This window comes from Cylas formicarius, unplaced genomic scaffold, assembly GCF_029955315.1.
Source record: "Cylas formicarius isolate icCylForm1 unplaced genomic scaffold, icCylForm1.1 PGA_scaffold_8__14_contigs__length_24414737, whole genome shotgun sequence".
Taxonomy (NCBI): Eukaryota; Metazoa; Arthropoda; class Insecta; order Coleoptera; family Brentidae; genus Cylas; species Cylas formicarius.
Genome location: NW_026844361.1, coordinates 13,395,571 through 13,415,733, shown reverse-complemented (window position 1 = coordinate 13,415,733; position 20,163 = coordinate 13,395,571). Strand labels below are relative to the sequence as shown.

Below are 20,163 nucleotides of genomic sequence, written 5' to 3'. Positions count from 1 at the left end.
CTACGCACTGTACGAACTTTTTGTGTAATTTTTAAACATTAAAATATATATTTTTAGCTTTTTTCACCTATGTTTGATATTACAAACGCCACAGACGCAGATATATAGCTTCTTTAAGCTGTCTCATATTTTTCTGGGTCTCATTGGTTGAAAACTGGATTTCAAAAGACCCCGCATGGGCATATTAAATGTCACATCTTAATTTTTTTTTCACTTCACTGATATAGGTAGCTAACCTTTTGATTTTGCATTAGCATTTTTAGTGACTCGGAAATGCTACTATTATAGAATTAATTGGGAATCAGATTTTTTTAATGTAAAGTTTAAATTTGTAAGTACAAAATGCTAAACAACACAGGTTTAATTTGTGTGTGTACTCCTATGTTCTAAGTTTTTAGGCATGTTAATTCTATGCTCATTATGGTGGTACTCTGTAAAATCATAATATAATTTAAAGAGAGCTTATATATTGATACTTGGTATCTTACGTTTTATAAGTAAATAATTACTTATTGAGTTATATATAAATATCATTATACAGGGTGCCTGCCAAAAATCTAACTGCTAATTCCACTTGAAAAACTCAAAAATTATATGGAATAATACTGCCAAACAAATGCTTTCACGAAGTTTCCTTAATAACTTTATTTCTAGTTTGCCAAATAACTTTAAATTTAGCACACTAATGACTTAATGCTCTTTTGCACTTTCAGACCAAATTTGACGTACAACCCTTGTGAATTTATCATGCACCTGGTAAAAATAAATCACTATTTTGGTATACGTTACTTACTGCCACAAAAATTTGTTTTTTCTTCAAGAAATAAAATATATTGGTTAAATGTGCAATTCAAACAACAGAAAAAGTCTGAGAATATGGGTTAGTTAGTTTTTTTTATCATTGAGGCTGTTTTCTGACTTGGTTAAAAAAAATTCGGAACATTCACGCTTCCAAACAAATATTACCAATAATTTATTTATAAAAATGTAAAACATCAATCAATTCGACGCAGATTTTCACACGTATGACAAAACCTAAGTAAAACGATACGGCAAGTACAAAAACATTTTTAAAACTTAAAAAATATGACGAAATAAGTAATCAGCCTTGCTAAATTTGCTCAGGATACGCTAGAGGTCGGTTTGATCGAATCTTACTTTTCTGGTCACTTCGGCAGCGTTGCAATCGGCCAGATTTCCCTCCAGACTTTGCACCATCGAACTGGTAAAACTGAACCTGTCGGAATCGTTATCCGTGGATTCCGACACCACGGAGCTGGTATCGAAATCCGCGCACCTCTTCGCCCCCACGAATTTGATCTCACCGTCTTGCTCGATGTACACGCCCCTCGAATTCGATCCGACGTACTTGAACTTGGCCAATTCCAACCTCGAGGTCGGAGGCGGCGACTCCTCCCTGCACGTTGCGTCATCTATCCTCAAAAACTCGATAGCGGCAAACTGGACGACGTAAAGGTATCGCTTGGCTTTATGGAAAGCTAGGGGTAAGCGAGACGACTTCAACTCTCCGGGTCTGGAGGCGCGGCCGTATTCGTCGACGAAAACGGAAAACTCGTGAAACGACAACAGGTACTCCTTCGGGTCGTCGGAAATCTGTAATACCGACAGCGGAAACGAGCCCAACTGGTAGCACTTGATAGCTTGTCTCAGGTGAACGTCGGAGGCATCCAAGAACTCCTCGGCTTGGAAAGTGTTTAGGTCGATTTCGAAGAACTTGTCCGCGCCCACTATGAGGCTGTGTGCGGTGAACAGGAGACAACTGGTGGGTCGTGCGGTATCCAGGATCCGCAGCGGAACGAACTCGTTACGGTCGAAAGAGTACTCCAATATGACCACTTGTTTGGCGGTGGCGACGCACGTTTTGTTCTGCGACGGGTGTTGAGACACCTGCAAATCTCTGGCTTATTTTTCGTTCGACATAAATTAGATAGGTCAGCAGAAATTGCCAGAAACGCTTTTTAAATGCCCATCTGGAGCGACAATACGCTTAAAAACAATATAAGGGGTATTTTACTCTGCACCTGCTTATATATCGTTTGAGGGGGGCGAACCTAAATGAGGGGCATAAACACCGCTCGGATGACTGATTCCCGTATTGTTGTTTTTCGTGGTTTCGTGATTGTGTTCGGCAACTGCCGATCAGTTTATTTGTCTTAGTCGTAAGGCTCTTCCATGTTCTTTGTGCCTAGTTGATATTCTTCGTCCGGTCTCTGCGATGTACTCTTTGCCGCATATGTATCTCAAATGAAATTTTGTCTTTGACGGATCGAAGATGTTGAGGGATTTTTGGTAAAAAGTGATAAATCTGGTTTCGACGTTATGTTTCTTTAGAATTCTTTATATGTGGTCAGTGATGTTTTTAATGCAAGGAAGGACAATATGGGCAACGCTATTCGAAGGTTGTGGTGAAGTGTATTTCGTCATGGAACGCTTAATATCTTTAATGTGGAAATTATTAGAGAAAAGAGCAGAGCGACTCTGTAAATAAGAGACTTGGTAAGCTTTCTGTAAACACAACGACTCAATGTTAGGTCTAATTTTCTATTGATAGAATAGACCAGAATAGAATTTATTGACCACGTTCTGTTCATACAATTATGGCAAGTTATAAATGCAATATAAATAAGAACTAAAAGTTCATATTTTCACAAAATTATATATCTTTATCAAATCACATTTGACACTTCTTCACAGCGGAAGTACCCATGTATTCCCCGACCGAGTAAAAGCAGTGCGGTTTAAGAATGGTTAAGATGTTTTTTTTTTAATTTCCTATTACTTAGAACGTTCATGTTGGCTAGCAATTTATTGCACAAGTTTAAGTTCAGTGATTTTTTTTTAATTTTGGTATATTTGAATCTTGAAGCACGAAGTAGCTTGTAATATTTCTAGTTAAATAGTCATGGTAAGAGGAGTTCTAACTGAAGCTGTCTATGCTTTTGTGTATTTCTAATAATTGATAATAAATATACAGACAAGGAAGTGGCATAACTTCCAACTTCTTAAAAATTGGTTAACAGTGTTCCAGATAACCTGCACCGGCAATTAAACGAACAACTTTCTCTTGGAGTTTAAATAGCTGGTCTGCTGTGGCAAAATTACCCCAGAGAACTATGCCGTAAGTTAGATGAGAGTGAAAAAGAGAAAAATAGGTTACTCCCAATGTGTCCACAGTAACGAGTCCTTTAAGTTTACAGATTATAAAAATATTAGAGGCAAGTTTTTTACACAATATGTTAATATGAGGGGCCCAATTTAAACTATCGTCAAGCGTTACTCCGCGTAGATTATTATTAGTCGAGAAACAAGATGTTGTGTCTTATCTGTGATTAGTTTAAGGTTATTGTTGATGAACCAAAGTTCCGCCATCTGCTCAATCTTATCAACATTGTGCATAAGTTCGTTGGAATCATTGCCGTAAGTCACAAACGATGTATCGGGAACAGAAAATAATAGAAGTCACGACCCTCAACTCAACTTATTGTTAAAGACGACACACTGTCTTCTGTCAGTTAAATATGACTGGATAAGATCCTGAGGGTGACCGCGGACACCATATCTGCCAAGCTTCTGCAGAAGCAGAATATCTAAGAATGAGGGTTATCATTGGTTTTCAATTTAACGGTAAAACGTATGTTAGGGTGTATAAAGTTTAAATGTCTAAGAAAGAAAATCTACTAGAGATTCTTAACCGTGAACCCCAATAACAAAAGTTTCATCGATGTAGCGTTTCCATAATTTTGGTTTTAGATCGAAGGTGTCGAGAGCTTTCTTCTCAAATATATTCGCGATGACTGGTGATGGTCGAGAACCCATAGCTGTTCCCGACATTTTGCTCAAAAATTTGACCTTTATAAGAACAATATCTTCCAGACAAGCATTACGCCATTAATAATAATGGAATGATACACGCTTCAACGAAGCATTCAAATCATTAAAATTCACTATAAAAATGGCGAAAATTTAGTAGCGACGCACTTTGTCAGTAATTCTTCTTCTTCTTAAGGTGCCTTATCCAATTAGGATGTTTTTTAGCCATGAGTGTTTTTTCCTTCCGATGCCTCGTTTTCCTTCTATCTTTCCTTCCATTATAAGTTGTAAGAACTGGTACTTGGAATTTCGAAAATATAGGACCCAGATAGGCACATTTTTCTTCTTTTTATTATTGGCAACAATTCTCTTTCTCTGCCCATTCGATTTAATACTTCAACATTTGTTGTGTGATCTATAGTAGTATGGAGTAAATGTAAAATTTTACAATAAAATTTTATGATATCGAAGCATTATGTTAAGGCCACTGTTGCTTAGCAAGGTTCCTGCTACGCATCTTTAAGTCTGGATCTAAATCTTCAGTTATCAAACTACTGAGATATCTGAATTTGGTAGAAAAATTTGGGCTGTTGGACAAGGTAGTGATGTGAACGTCGCTCACGAACATTTGCGAATATTGTTGCTGTAGCCCAAGACTTGGGTCTTAAGACTTATAAAGCGCTACGTCCCAGACAAGCAACGAAACCATCGATCTTTCACAAAATTGGTCACCCAGATCTTGGGATTTAACACCTTATGATTTCTTCCTTTGGGCCACGTGAAAGACCTACGCCAATAGCCTAGTATCGACTCAGGATCTCAAAAATGTCCTGTAAGCGTAGCAGTGGTGGCCATTTAGCCGACATTGTTTTCCATTATTAATGGCATACCTTCCTTTTTACATTGAAACAATCATGGGATCACTTATCGCAGAAAATGCCATTTCTCTATGAATATAAAAATACCACCTTTTATTGGAAGCAATTCGTTTTTGTATTGAAAACGCAATATAAATAATTGCAGTTACGTGAAAAATATTTAAGAGTACAAGAGTTCTTATTGTGAATTGTTACAGGTCATCAAAATTATTTGTAAATGTGCTTGAACAGGTCACGGAGGAAATCTTTATCAGTAATTGATGATTTGCGGTGGCATAGTCGGTCATAAAATTAAGAGGGAAGGTTCCTCGACAGAGATAGCATCTCTTACCGGATACCAATAGTTTCCACTACAAAACAGGTTCGATTTTTGGAAAATTGCAGTGGAAACTCGAAACGCCGCCTTTAGTTATTACAGATACTGCACGATATCATTCTAGACTTACTGAAAGTGTACCAAATGCATCGACAAGAAAAAAAGTAAAATGCGAGTTGTTAAAAATTGCCAAAAATTACAAAACAAACTTGCCGTATGCTACAGACAAAATACTCGAGCTCAGTGCAAAACATATTTTATTAAAAATATTGTAGGTAAGGCAAGGCACGATGATACTGCGGTAGGAAGGCAGTTTTCCAGACAGTTACCGAAGAAAATTTAATCAGTCGTATAAGATAATATATAAATGAATACTGGGAAAAAGAGAATACTCTTATTATTTTAGACGAAAGATCATTTTCTAGTAGTAGCAGTTCCGATGTTCTCAATATGGGTAAGATATTTAGAGACAAAAATAAAAAATGTGTCAAAAATTATAGACCTATAACTGCACCGTCTGTATTTCCAAAAATATTAGAATACGCATTCAACAATCGACTCTTTGCTTTTTTAATGCAAAATAAAATAATATAAACAACTCAATGCGGTTTTCAAAGTGGTTATAAATACAATGACAGTAGTACCCTCATTCTATAAATGAATGATGATAAATAAACACAACATTGATAAGGAAACCAGATGTTTTTTTAGATCGAGCACTTGGTTTACTTCCACTTAGGACCTTCTGGAAGAGGATATCACTGTTTTGTAACATTCAGACTAGAACTTAAAGCTAAGACAAAATGATTAAATGGAACATTTGGTACATGCTGTTGAAAAGGACCTGAAGCCAAAACGACGAAAGCTGCCACAATCAACCGTCCAGAAGCACCAGCTCCATATCGTAATTGAAAACATCAGGGGATCTGAAAAAGCACAAAAATAAGAGGAGTAAGAACGATTTTACTTTTGTTATATTATTTAGAAACCTTATCCTCCAACTTTACAGCTTCAGTGAAACTGCATTTTTGCATTCTATGTTCTAATTGGTTCTAATTGTTAATATAATGTTTGAGGGGGCGGAGCTAAACATGAACATGGTCTCCGATGACTCATTCGTATATTGATATAAGGTAAAAACCTATGATGTGCATAATTATTTAGTAATACCTAAGTAACATCTGCTGAACGATGGTGATTTTGATCAACCACAACCAACATCAATCGCAGCTATGGTGCTTTTACTTAGAGGTATTTATTTTGTGGTTATGTTGAAATATGACAACTGTGCTAGACAGGATTTTCACAAATTTGGGATACTAGTTCCTAAATAATTGAATGTGAATCTGAAAACGAGGAACTTTTATTACAAAGGTGATGCTCAATGTACCGTCCATTGAGAAACAACAAAGCCATTTTGTTTAGTGATTATTTGCATCAGTTGTGCAAGCCCTGTGTCTTTAATGGAAGGAAGATATTGAGCGATTTTTGGACAAATAGTAGACCTGGTTTTAACATTATTTTTTTCAAGAACGTGTGATATGTCGTCAGGGGTTGCTTTCGGGCTCTTTTCTTTTGGCCGTTCGTGGGCTAAGTGTATTTTATTAAATTATAGCCATTTTTATCAAAAAATATTAAATCTCCTCTCTTCAATAAGAAGTGTTAAATAGAAGCAACTCTGACGTATTTTTCCCCTGGCGGCCAAAATCGGAACTTAAAACATACTCCTCGCAATTTTTCTGGGTAGCTTTGTTTCCATAAGAAGTTCAACTTTTTCCTCTGTGAAAAAGTTCGATCGTAATGGCTAAATGACAAATAAAAAATTATAGGTTAACATATTTTACGCCCAAATGAAATAGTGTCTTACAAAAAAAATTATATTTATCACTATCGTAATGGCTAAGAGCTAAGATCCATGGTGTCAATTTTTTTATTACTGACTGAAGGACACAAATAAAAAATTATAGGTTAACATATTTTACGCCCAAATGAAATAGTGTCTTACAAAAAAATTGATATTTATCACTAGTCCGATGATTACAAGTTTATTGATCATTCGCCCAGAAAATACTTTGCTCTTATTTTACTTATTATTGTGCATATAGACATATTTTTCGGTATATAGATATTTGTACATACATAAATAAATTTTTATTGAAATTTTTGAAAAAAAAATTATATTAATGATAATTATCTATAAAAATTGGTGGAATAAGTTGAACAAAAAAAAATTTTTTCTCCCAATTTTCGATAGGCTATTCATATAGGTGAATCAATAAACGAATATACGAGTGGGTGGGTGGGTGTTTTGAAGGGTAGAGGGGTAGATAAAATAAGTTGCAAAAATAATTTTGATTTTTTTCAAACTATTGATAGGTAATGACGACAGTAATAGAAAAGTAATAGAGGTACGCAGAAGTATTAAGAGGGTGATAAGGATGCGCAGTGATTATAGGTAGGTAGAAGGAATGCGCAGTAGCAATAGAGATGCGTAATAATGACAGAAATGTGACTAAGATTAATTATTAATGATTAATTAAAGCTAATTCCAATTGATATTAATTAATGCTTCAATAATTAGTAATTTAGTACAAAATTAAAAATAATATTAATTAATGAATGCTAATTTTTTTAACATAGTAAAGAAAAACTTTTGGGGTGTGCTTTTTAGTTGTGTGCCTATTTTGTGAAATAAAAATTATGATTCATTTCATAAGTTCAAGTAGCTATTGTAAGCGTAAGTAGAAAACCAGATAATTGTAAAATACTGTAATCAAACATATCCGTATGCCCCATACTTGGGTTGGGGGACAACAATGATCATATCATTTTTTGTTTTATATTTGTTATACAATCATTTCAAGATTAAACTAAGAAATTTACTGTTAGTAATAAATTTTTGATTATCACCAAATCAACGTGTTTCACACCTGACCAGCTTCGTAGCTATTACGATCGAACTTTTTCGCAGAGGAAGAAGTTGAGAGTCTCGTGGAAACGAAGCTACACAAAAATTCAGCTTGTTATAATATATCTCAAAAAACAGGCTCCGGGCCATAGACTACTACCATATCGCGAATTAAATTGGAACGTTTGGGAAAAAAATCGTATTGAGGAAGTCGATCTCGCGAAATTGCTAGGAGTATGTTTTAAGTTCCGATCTTGGCCGCCAGGGGTCGCATAAAAAAAGGCAAACTTCTCAGTGTAGGTGGAGAAAAAATACGTCAGAGTTGCCACAATTTAACACTTCTTATTGAAGAGGAGACAATTAATATTTCTTGATAAAAGTGTCTATAATTTAATAAAATACTCTTAGTTCTTGAAAAAGATAATGTTAAAACCACGTTTACTATTTGTCCAAAAATCTTTCCATATTTTCCATCCACCAAAGGCAAAGGGCTTGCACGACTGTTGCAAATAATCACTAAGCAGTGGACGGTACATTCAGCATCTTTGTAATAAAAGTTCCTCGTTTTTAGGGAGAGGTTCATCTTTTTCAGATTCGCATTCAATTATTTAGGAACTAGGATCCCAAATTTGTGAAAATCCTCTCTAGCACATTTATCATATTTCAACATAACCACAAAAAAATACCTCTAAGTAAAAGCACCATAGCTACGATTGATGTTAGTTGTGGTTGATCAAAATCACCATTGATCAGCAGATCTTACTTAGGCATCACTAAATAGTTATGCACATGATCGGTTTTTACTTTTCATCAATATGCGAATGAGTCATGTTTGGCTCCGCCTCCTCAAACATTATATACATAATTAGAACCAATTAGAACGTAGAATGCAAAAATGCAGTTCCATTGAAGCTGTAAAGTTGGAGGAGAAGGTTTCTAAATAATATAACAAAAGTAAAATCGTTCTTACTCCTCTTCTTATTGTGCTATTTCAGATCCCCTGATGTTTTCAATTACGATATGTAGCTGGTGCTTCTGGACGGTTGATTGTGGCAGCTTTCGTCGTTTTGGATTCAGGTCCTTTTCAACAGCATGTACCATATTTTAATCATTTTTTCTTAGCTTTAAGTTCTAGTACTCAATGTTACAAAACAGTGATATCAAGTTCCGGATTTCTTTATCGGTAGAGTTGTTCGGTGTCGTAGCATCCATATTTACCTGCAAAATGTGAAATCCGCACAAACCGTTCACCGAAACCGTCTTGTACTTCAACGTCGGTTTGGTGCAGGACGCGCACTGGGCCAAATTGATTAAATGGTTTAGGTCGCACGATACGAGTACTGATTTTTGTTCCGCTATCATCAGCACTACGTTGCCCTGAGTAAATGTCGCCATTTGGTGCACTTTGAAAGGCCCGGTTATGTGAAGAATGCGCCTTTCGTAAAGGGCGTACAAGCCTTTTTCGGTACCCAATGCTTTGATATTGTCCGTGAGGTCGAGCACTTGATTTACTTCCAAATCGTGTACTTTAGCGATGGTATCCAATTTGGTTTTGGTTTGGTCTTCGATGAACACCTCTTGTAATGCTAAAAGAAGCCTCAATTAGCTTTGCAAGACCTATATACCGAGCGAACCGTTTATTAAGAGACAACTTATCTCAAAAAAAGGAAAAAATTGCTAGAGGCACTTAGGTATTATTTCATTGCACTTGGTTAAAAAAGCGTTTAGAATACATTCAAACAATTTATAAAAGTTAAATATGCAAATAGATTTTTCTCGATCCTAAATTGTGAGGATTGTAATACAGTTTATATCGGACAGCCTGACATGAACATCTTTTAGTTGGGTAAAAGGTAAAAGGACACTGGATATCAGAGACCAAATGTACTTTCGCCACTCATCTATTGTAAATAAGGCATAAGTTTTCTCCGAATAAAAATGGCACCATTTTACATAAGCACCTTTCTTCTTCTGAAGAAATTAGCAATCTTCACTTCAATTTTTAATAATATAAACTGCTGGTCTGGTGTTTCTACATTTTTAATTCGTTTTTTAGCCCTCGGCTAAAATAAAACACCTGTTTGTGTGAGCGTGCTTAGCTAAATTTATGTAAATTATTTTTATGTTTTAACAATTACTTTTATAGGTCTGATGATGACCGTGTGGACTAAAAACGCGATACATTTTATACGTAATTATTTTTGAGACTGTGACTTCGGGGTTTTCGATCAAATCGTTTTATTTTTTGTAAAAAATATCAAAAAATATGTGTAAAATGTATCTAATGTTCTGACGCTACCAAATTTAAATTATCGGAAGTGTATAGAGTATTTTATAAGTAGTATTTAAAGAAAATACGCATTGAAGATTTTTAGTTTTGGTGGTTCCTTTAATGGTTTAAAAGTTACCTATATGAAATAGAGGTCACCCAGCACACAAGATGTTTGTATTTTCGTAGACACAGAGCAATTTTCTTATTTTAAATAGAACACCCTGAATAGTAACGCAAGTGCAACAGTAATGACGGTTCAGTCTAAAATTTGGTCATTTTTGCAAGTAAACTCACATAAGAAAATTTAAGGTCCATCGTAGTGAAAACTGGTGCCTATCTAACCAAAATCAGAACAGTGACAATGTCTCCTGCGTTAAAATAAACCAGTTTTTCTTCAATGGGACCTTTGTTTTTCTTATGGGACTCCACATGTAAAAATCACATAATTTGCGGCTGAACTCTTATTCTACTATGGTATTTTTCAAACATGCAACCTTATAACAACGCCGCCCTCATTTTTAAGTGCCGATTATGATAAAATTATAAAAATGTGGTGATCCGAATAAAAAAAAAGACTTTTAACTATCTTCTCATTTTTACTATTAATAATTTAGTGTTTATTATTAAATTAATGTAATTATTTTTATTTATTTATTTATTCATTTATTTTTTATTTTTTAGTTTATTTTCATTTATTATTATTATAAAAATGTGATTTAATTAAAAAAAAAAAGACTTAACGATCTCCGCGTTTACATTTTTAATATTTGTAATTTATTATTTTTTCATTAAATTAATTAAATTAATTTTCTACATTAATAATTTTAATATTTGTTTTTTAGTTCTTATGTTCATTTAATTTTAAAATATCAATACGGACCACTGAAGTTCAAGTTACCTCCAAATATATAACAAAAAAGATGACGCAGCTAAAAGACCCTGGAAGTTCCATTATTTTTATTTTACTTAATTGCACAACATTTTAACATCCACAACAAGTCGAAGTTACCTTCAAATATATATCAAAAAAGATATCAAAGCTAAAATAAGTTCGAGCTTTTATTATTATTATTTTACATAATTGCACAACATTTTAATATTGGTTTTTTAGTTTTAATTCGTTTTTTTTTATTTTTTAGTTTATTTACATTAATTACGATAGAATTATAAAAATTAGGTGATTTAATTAAAAAAAGGCTTTTAATGATCGCTACATTTATATTTTTAATGTTTATAATTTATTGTTTTTTAATTAAATTAATTTTATACATTAGTAGAAGTACAAGTTATTCTCAAATATATAATAAAAAAGGTGTAGAAGCTAAATTAATTCCGAAATTCATTTTTTTTTTTTGCAAAATGGCATACTTTCTTTATTAGTGTTTAGAATTAACTGTAGAATTCAAAAATGAAGAAATCTATAGTGGGTTCCATAAGAAAAAAACATTACTTTCTTATGAGACACCCCTTACAAGCGAAAATAATTTTAGGTAACGCGTCTCACGCACCCGTGCAACTGTGCGTAATTAAGGCTAACGGAAATTCTTTAAGTTTAAAAGATTAACTTCATTTACTTTAATTACCTGCAAACCACATGTCTTTGTCTTTCGCCGACAGCGTCATCAGAATGAAATTTCGCGGAGGCCAGCAAGTCGTCTCGGGTACAACCTCAATTTTCATTATGAACGGTAGATCGCTCGTAGCAACCGATATACCAGCAATTTCAGACGGCAACGGCTCTAAAACCACCTGAAAACAAAGCGATACATCCGTCATAACTTAGAGTTCAAAGCCAGTAGTTCAAATGAAGATGTGATAGCGGGGAAAGAAAAAATATTTTAAAGATTAAATAATTAATATAATAATTAAATATCGCAGATTTTTCCATAAATCAGATAAACCAACTGAGTTTCAAAATATTATAAGAATTGGAAAAGTTAAAATAAATCGGAAAGCATTACAAATAGGTATACAACATACTTAATAGAAGTTGTAGATTTTTGTAAGATTTCAGAAAATATAATAATATATATGGTGTGCCATGTAAGAAAATCTAAATTTTTAAATTTAAAATGATCCAAATATATTCGTTATTTTCAACACCCTGTAGCATCTAATTCAAATTCCGTTGCATATATTATAATGCTTATATTCAAAAATAATAGTATTTCTAGTATGTCTTTGGAAAAATTAAAATATCGTTAAATAATTTCAAAACGAATTCAAAACACATTTTAAAATAGGTTGTTCCATTTTAAAAAATCTATGTTTCATTCGCCGCGCTTTTTTGAGTCACCCTGTATGCTTTTAAATGATTTTAAATTGTGCACCCCAACAATCTCTGCAATTTTTGTATTTACCGTTCTCTCGTAATTTTTGAAACCAATAAGATAATGAGCTTTACTCTAGCACTGACTCACCCTGTACATATGGCCTAATTTTTAGTCTGTTAAAATTAAATTCTTGCCTTCTTATTTTCAAAAATTACTAATAAATTACTAATAAGTTTTCTCACTTAATATTTTTATATGATATTTTTATGTTTACATTTTTTTTTAATAACTAATGTTTTCCGACGAAACTTTCCTTTCCAATATCGGTATTTGCGAAAAAATGTTTATTCCACCCTATTCTACTCAAACTGGGGCGTCTTTGGATAACAATAAAGAAAACCTACAAATTGACTCAAACCCAAGTGTATGTTGCTGTATTCGATACAATGCTTCGATGCTTGGGTTACTCTGTAGCCTTTTGCATACCTAAGGAGGTTTTACGACTCCCTACACCTTTCCGAAATGGACTTTAACGTTACCTTGCCGCGACTGCCTTCGGGTTTCAGGGGAAACGATTCTAAAAGTTTAAATCCCGCGTCGCTCGGTGGCTGGGAGTAAACTTCCAGGGACGATTTCGCTAGTCGGAGGTACCTTTTCTCCCAACCGCCCGACTTTAAACTCGGCACTTTAACCCATCCCTCCACGTCCGACTCTTCGACGAGATTCTTCTCTTCCATATTGATTTTTTCCTCTTCGGTGAGCTTCTGAAGGCTCTCTCGGTAGTGGTCTGCGAAGGCCCTAGGCAAGCCGCAAGTACTGGGCACCGCTGTGCCACAGGTGACGTGTACGATCAGATTACACTCTTTGCAAGCATTCATCGTACGTCCTATTGATATCAGACTGCCGCACTGGGCGCATTTTTGAGTTTTCGTGCACAATTTTGACTCGAACCTACGAAAATAAAAATCAACTCGAACCCACACCAAATTATTTAAGCTGGTCAATTATAGTCTTTTTGCGGCAAACAAACTAGTATGCTTAATATGATGAATGAATCTCATCATCAAGCAAAACTACATGATCGTAAACTGTTAGCAGACAGTTGCGGTTAAGTTTACTGGCCAGGATATCAAACCTCTAGCAGGCTTATCATTCAGTTCTGCTGAATTGCCACTAGATATAAATCAGACCATACTATATTATTGATAAAGTGAGATAATTTGGATTTCCGTTATTTTTAATATTTATTGCCATGATATTTCAGCTGCTCAAACACAGCGTTTTTGTGGAAAAGAAACTAGTATGCTTAGTATGATGAATGGATCTTATCATCAAGCAAAACCCCATGATTGTAAACTGTTAGCAGACAGTTGTGGTTAAGTTTACTCGCCAGTATATCAAACCTTTACAAGGCTTATCATTCAGTTCTGTTGACCACGTGTTTTCTTGGCTCTTGGGGTGGGACCAGGACATAGATAGTGTCCACAGTAAGCTAAACAAAACGCTATACCATTTACAAAACTTCTGGACCTCTCCTGCGTCGATTGTTGTTGAATCGATTGGCCAATCAACCTCTTGGCTTCTTCAGAGCTTAACTAAAACTGGTTCTCATTCTACTCTATACCTGCTCATATATTGTTTGAGGGGGCGGAGCTAACGGAGGGGCATAAACACCGTCGCGGATGACTCATTCCCATATTGGTGACAGATAAAGACCTGAGTCGCGGTTAAGATTGCTTGGTTGCTTATAGATTTCTATAGACTCTCGGATTTTTCGTTGGTAGAAGAATTGATTAAATTTTAATTTTATCAAATAACATTTTATGTCCGGTTTCGTGATTGTGTTCGACAACTGCTAATAACTTCATTTGCCTTATGTTCTTTGAGCCTAGTTGATATATGCGGTTTGATTTCAGAGAGTTTCAGGAATATACATTTCGTCGAACTAAATATACGTCGAAACTAAATATACTGTGGATCTAATGTTTTTTAATTGTTCAATGAAATAAAGGATTAAGTACAAAACTATGAGTTTTCCCTGTAAAGGGTTTTAATATAGAATCTAGATATTTTGCTAGAGCATATGTTGGAGAATCAAATCTTTTTTAAGGTGACGATAAGATTTGTCTGTAATAATATCTTGAACATTTTCATGATTATGATTTCGGGATTAGAATTTAGAGATTTTAGAGCAATGGATAATATTAGAATTAGGAGCATTTGATTTTTTAAAGATTTTTGCGGTATCAAATCAAATTTCATTAGCGGTTCAGATTACAGTTTGTTTAAGATAGACTCGACATTTCAAATGATTTCTTTCCTCTTTTGGGATAATACGTGGGGCAAGGACGAAATTCTTCTAGAAATGGAATCTATGGAATCTTAACCACAACTCATTTAGTTCCGCTCCCCTCAAACGATATATAAGCAGGTACAGGAGGAATCCAGAAGATTTCTAAATAATATTGCAGTAGCCTGGAGATGTTGCAAAGATTAATCGGGAACCCTTTTTAGTGTTAGTAGACAAAATAGGAAATGTGCAAAACGTTATTTTCATATTTGAGCTCATTAAATTCGCGGTGACATCATTTGGCAACCCCACACCTGGTTTATAGTTGTCATTTTCCATTCTGCCAAAAGATCTATGAACACGAGGCAACACCCGTTATAAGGAATTCAATGATGTATAGCTTATAACTATAAAGTTTATAAAGAAAATGGACGCCCAAAATATCTCATTCTCATTCAATTTTCATACCTGTGCGGGATATTGTGGTGCATCCTCTGAAGGGAATTTTGCCTTTGCATCACGTTGTTTTGCGACCCTGGGGATTTTACTATGTTATTCATGGTATCCTTGCTTTTTGGGGACAACACTTCCGACTTGGTCCTCGCCACTTTGCACAATTTGTCTGCGACGTTCAAATTTACCTAAAAAAAATGGGTTATTAATTCAACAACACCTTAAAAAAATACGTCCAAACCTCCGACACTTTCAGTTTGTAAATTTCTTCTTGCAGCTGCCGATTGGTTTGACGTTCTTTGGCCAACTGGTGTTCCAGATCTTTGTAGTTCATGGCCATCGATGGTGGGGGCTGATTTTCTTTTTTCGAACCGCCGAACAAAACTTCGGTCAGCGTTTTCTTCTTATGAGATTGATCATCGATCTAGAAAAATGATGGAACTATTAAACGACTTTCAGGAACGGAACGGAACTAATAGTGTTTTGGGTCACTTATTCCTTTAAAGAGTACAAATTTTACGATACCGTCGCGCTTTGCATTGAAAAGATCATATCGAAAAGTACAAAAATGTATTAATTTTTTTAGTCAATTGCCAATTTTAATATAAGATTTGGTTAGTTGTAAATAAGTTTGTAAAAAACTTAAGGGCACAAATTAAACAAATTAATTAAGTTCTTATTTTAAATACTAACCTCAGAATTTTGTGTTTTGAGTAGTTGTTAGCTTTTTTGGTTCTGAAAAACAGGGCATTTGTTTTCCTCAATTCAAGACCAATGTGTTTAAATTCAGCTATCGGGTTTCTTTTTTTTACAGTTATCTGTTAATAAGCGCAGTGTAAATTCAAATATATGATTGTTTAGGAAACGTTGTCATTTTTTTGTACTAAAATAACAACAAAAAATGATTAAGTAGAGCTTACTTGTTTTTTATCGACACGTTACAAAATTTCATACTTTTTGTAAAAATGTCAACACAGACCAGTAAATCAAATCAATTCCAAATACATAATAAACGCTCTTTGTTGGAGAAGTCGAGAGGTATATTTAGACTTTCAAGCATCATTTTTGATATAAAATTCAAAGTATGTCAGATTTTGAATTTGAAAAAAAAAGCTGGATAAGTGCGCGAATATTTAAATGCGGTATTTCCTGGATGGTGGATTGGTAGAAAGGGATCAATAGAATGACCTGAAAGATCTCCAGATATTATTCCACTGGATTTTCTCCTCTGCGGATATTTATAATCAAAAGTATAAAAAAAAAAAATCAAATTTTAATGATATAAAATATAGGGTATGCTGATCGTAACTCCATGAATTTTTTTGTCAAACAAACTTGAAATGGTGTTCTATTTAAAAAAAGAAACGTGTGCCAGCATTTTTTTCTTAATCGAATACTTAATTTTTAAAAAAAATTGTTGCACTTTTAGCCCTGCAATATAGAGGGTGTCAAAGAAGCTTGAAATTTGACAAAAAATTTGAAAATGGATTTTAAAAAATGGTGTTCTATTTAAAAAAAGATAAATGTGCGAGCATTTCTTTTTTAAATCAAATCCCTAATTTTTAAATAAATTTGTTGCATATTTTAGCAGTCCAATATACGGCGGGTTCTATTCAGTGTACAGAACAATTTTTTTACAATATTTTTACGGTATATTAATCTAAGACCGGAATTCGTGGTATACTTTTGGCCAATGAAACGCATGTGCGGTCATTTCAAATCAACCAATAAGATATAGCGGCGCATAACACCCAACATGGCCGCTGACAGTTCATCAATTCGACAGCTTTCAGTTTGCAGTTTTAAGGCTGTATTTTTTCAAAATATTAGTAGATCCAATTAAATCTTTAAAAAAAAATCTGTGTAAGGCTTCTCAACAAAAATTGATGTTTTTTTGTGTAGTGCGACAATATATAACACTTGTTCCCTTCTAAATAACTTAACAAAATGTTTAAAACATTTTTCTGGATTTTACATGGAAAATCATAAAATTTTTATTCAAAGCTTTTATCATTCGCATAGACTAACCATACAAAGGAGAAATCGACTTTTTAGAGAAACTCGCTTTTATTTCAGAAACCAAACGATTTAGGTATATTGACATGATACCTGGCGGCCCATTAAAAAAAATGCACATTTCACCATTTTTCTATCTGATTTTTTAACCAACCTTGTATAATGTAGAAGTAATTCAGATATTAAAAATTCTGTTAGATGCCTTCTACTAGCTCCAGTATTGCAACAATAAAAATTCAACTGAAGCTACGGTTTGGTCGGAAAAAGAAAATAATTATTTTCTTGAAAACCGCCGAAGACGGGTATAATTACGTATTATTCAAAAACAATCATAAAGTATTGGCCGAACGGAAAATGCAATAATATACATGGTGTCCCATTTAAAATTTCAATGCTGACGCTACTTTTTTGAACGTCGCGGTGTGTCATGTATGAAAATCGAAATTTATTTTTTTTTAATGTAATAATGATCCAAATATATTCGTTTATTTTGAACATTGACCATATCTTCGCTGGTATCAAATATGACTGATCTTCAAAAATAATGGCGTTATTATAATTCTTTTGCAAGCGCAAGTGTGAAAACTAGTATTATTTAGAAATATTGGGAAAACTATTAGGTTTAGGTTTGTATTGATATTAATAAAAATGTTGAAAGTTTTTAACCTAACAATTTTCTCATCACTTTGAACCCTTTACGGGTTAGTGTGTGACATTGAGGTGGTGCAGATCATCCCCTATGTACCACAATGTCATAGTCACCTCTCTAACTCGCCATTTAACCAATAAAAAGCGGAGCCTCAAAACGTTCGTCTCACTCACCTTGCTCTGCAAAAAGTCAATCAGCTTGGTCTGCTGTTTAATGGTGGCCTCGCTCTTCATATCCCGTTCGTTAAAATAATGACTTTTCTCGGTCAAAATCCTCTCCAGCTCCTTGATCTTCTGCGTCAGACCGGAATTAGTCTCCTTCAAGTCGCCTAGTTGACGGTTCAGCTTGTAGTTGGAGTCCTTCAGTTGGCTAATCTGCGTTATCCGGTCCGATATTTCCTCTTTCAATTGCTTATTGTCCACGGCCATCTGGTCCATCTGGCGTTCGCACGCGTTCAATCTGACCTCGCAGTTTGATAATTTCTCCTCCGCGACGGTCAGTTCGTCGGACAAGTCGCTAGAGTACTGCTTGTAGTCGACGCACTGCTGCTTATAAGACTTGCACTCGTTTTCTACGCATTTCACGTCCTCTTCCAAACGTTTGATCTTCGCTTCGGTAACTGCCCTCAAAGATTTCTCTTCGTTGAGCAGTTTGCGGGCCTCCTGGGTTTCCCGTTTCGATTCGCATAGATCGCCGATCAGTTTTTCGGTATTTGCGTTGTGCTCCGACTCTTTTTCCCGGTGAGTGGCGTTGATCCTTTCGAACTCGATCACTTGTGTCTCGAGCAAAGTGCACGCCTCTCGAAGAGCTTCCAAGTTCTGGTATTAAACAAAAAAATTATAACCACTTCAAATTAAAATATTTTTCTACTTTTTGCTGATGTTTGGCCATTCGTCCTGCTGGCTTCTTCAAACCTTAACTGAAACGGGTTCGCATTGTACTATGTACCTGCTTATCTATATTTTGAGAGGGGCGGAGCTAAAGAAGGGGCATGAATCGCGGTTAAGATTGTTAGGTTGCTTATAAACTCTGATTTTTCGCTGGTAGATTACATGCAAGACTTTTAGTTTTGGCCAATAAAATTTGTTTTTGCAGATAACCTACGCACACAGACCAATACGTTAATCCCTTGTCACCATCTGGCCAAAAAATCATCGGTTATCAACTCTCTTGTTTATAGAGCCGTAAAACTAGCTCAGTTCGAGTCACTGAACCTAGAATTAAAACACCTTACCTCTGTTCTTCTCTCTAATAATTTCCAAATTAAAGTTATTAAGCGTTCCATCAAAAAATACGCTTCACCACAACCATCCAATAGCAAAAGAGCAAAAAGAGCATAATAGCTCGAGATTAGGTAAGCAACCTAACAATCTTAGGTCTTTACCTGTCACCAATATGGGAATCAGTCATCCGAGACGGTGTTTATGCCTCTAATTTAGCTCCGCCCCTCTCAAACAATATACAAGCAGGTACAGGATGATTGGAAAACGTCAGCAAGTTTGATTCAACAAAAACCGACGCAGAAGTTTTGTGAAAAGTATTAAAGAAACCTGTGTAAATTTCTTTGAAAAAATAAAATTTTTCTATTTTTTGTGTAATATCGATGTTTTTCTAGAACTAGTTCGGGAAGACAATTTTTTGGGCTGATTCTACTCGACAAATTAATAGTAAAGTTCATATAGCGTCAAGATAATGTTTTTTAATGACTTTTCCATAATAAATTTCTTAATAATAACTGGAAAATATTACGATTTTGAATTTTTGTTACATGACTTACTTACTTACTTATTTTTCCATGTTGAATTTTTGGTCGAACTTTCCGAACTCCCTGTATATATAAACACGAAGTAATAGTTTCTTAATTATCATTGTAGGATTACACATTTAAATTTAACAAGGGAGGCTCATTTAAATCCAATTGGTCATTAAGTAAGTAATAGATTCCAAAAAATTTTCTGAATTAAAATGAATGGCATTGTTAAAATCCGAATTTTTATTTTTATACGCTTATTTATGTTAGTTAGTGCATTTCTTAAATGTATTGCCTGTTCGATATAAATTTTGGAATCAACTTGTAGAATCCGAATTTTTCAGTTTTTCGTGACTCAGTTTTATTGTTTTTTAAAACATTTCTCATAGTGTTTCCGGTTTTAAAAGCAATCTTAACACCAAATTTAGATAAATGTTTCGAAATTTTCTTGCTAGGTTCTCCTATGTATTTTCGGTTCGGTGCTGGTGGATCAAAGAATAAAAAGCAACAATTTTGTGTGTGTGTGT

General features: G+C 34.4%; 1 protein-coding gene and 1 long non-coding RNA gene across 3 annotated transcripts in view; one reads left to right on the top strand and one right to left on the bottom strand.

Moving 5' to 3' along the window:
* Positions 1–949: 949 nt before the first annotated feature.
* Positions 950–20,163, bottom strand: part of LOC132706165 (citron Rho-interacting kinase) — a 29,965-nt gene continuing 10,751 nt past the window's right edge. The window contains exons 7-13 of the mRNA XM_060677336.1: positions 18,060–18,704; positions 15,463–15,645; positions 15,237–15,409; positions 13,018–13,429; positions 11,789–11,954; positions 9,152–9,519; positions 950–1,908 (exon numbers count right to left, since the gene is read on the bottom strand). Of these exons, the coding sequence (XP_060533319.1) occupies positions 1,132–1,908; positions 9,152–9,519; positions 11,789–11,954; positions 13,018–13,429; positions 15,237–15,409; positions 15,463–15,645; positions 18,060–18,704 (2,724 nt within the window). The 3' untranslated portion in view covers positions 950–1,131. The remainder of the gene's footprint in view (positions 1,909–9,151; positions 9,520–11,788; positions 11,955–13,017; positions 13,430–15,236; positions 15,410–15,462; positions 15,646–18,059; positions 18,705–20,163) is intronic.
* Positions 4,254–5,914, top strand: LOC132706166 (uncharacterized). Of its 2 annotated transcripts, XR_009619559.1 has the most exons (5): positions 4,254–4,853; positions 4,907–5,070; positions 5,119–5,239; positions 5,301–5,479; positions 5,737–5,914. It is a non-coding gene; the product is annotated as an uncharacterized LOC132706166 (long non-coding RNA). The 2 variants fall into 2 exon arrangements; XR_009619558.1 differs by lacking the exon at positions 5,737–5,914 and having other exon boundaries at positions 5,301–5,701.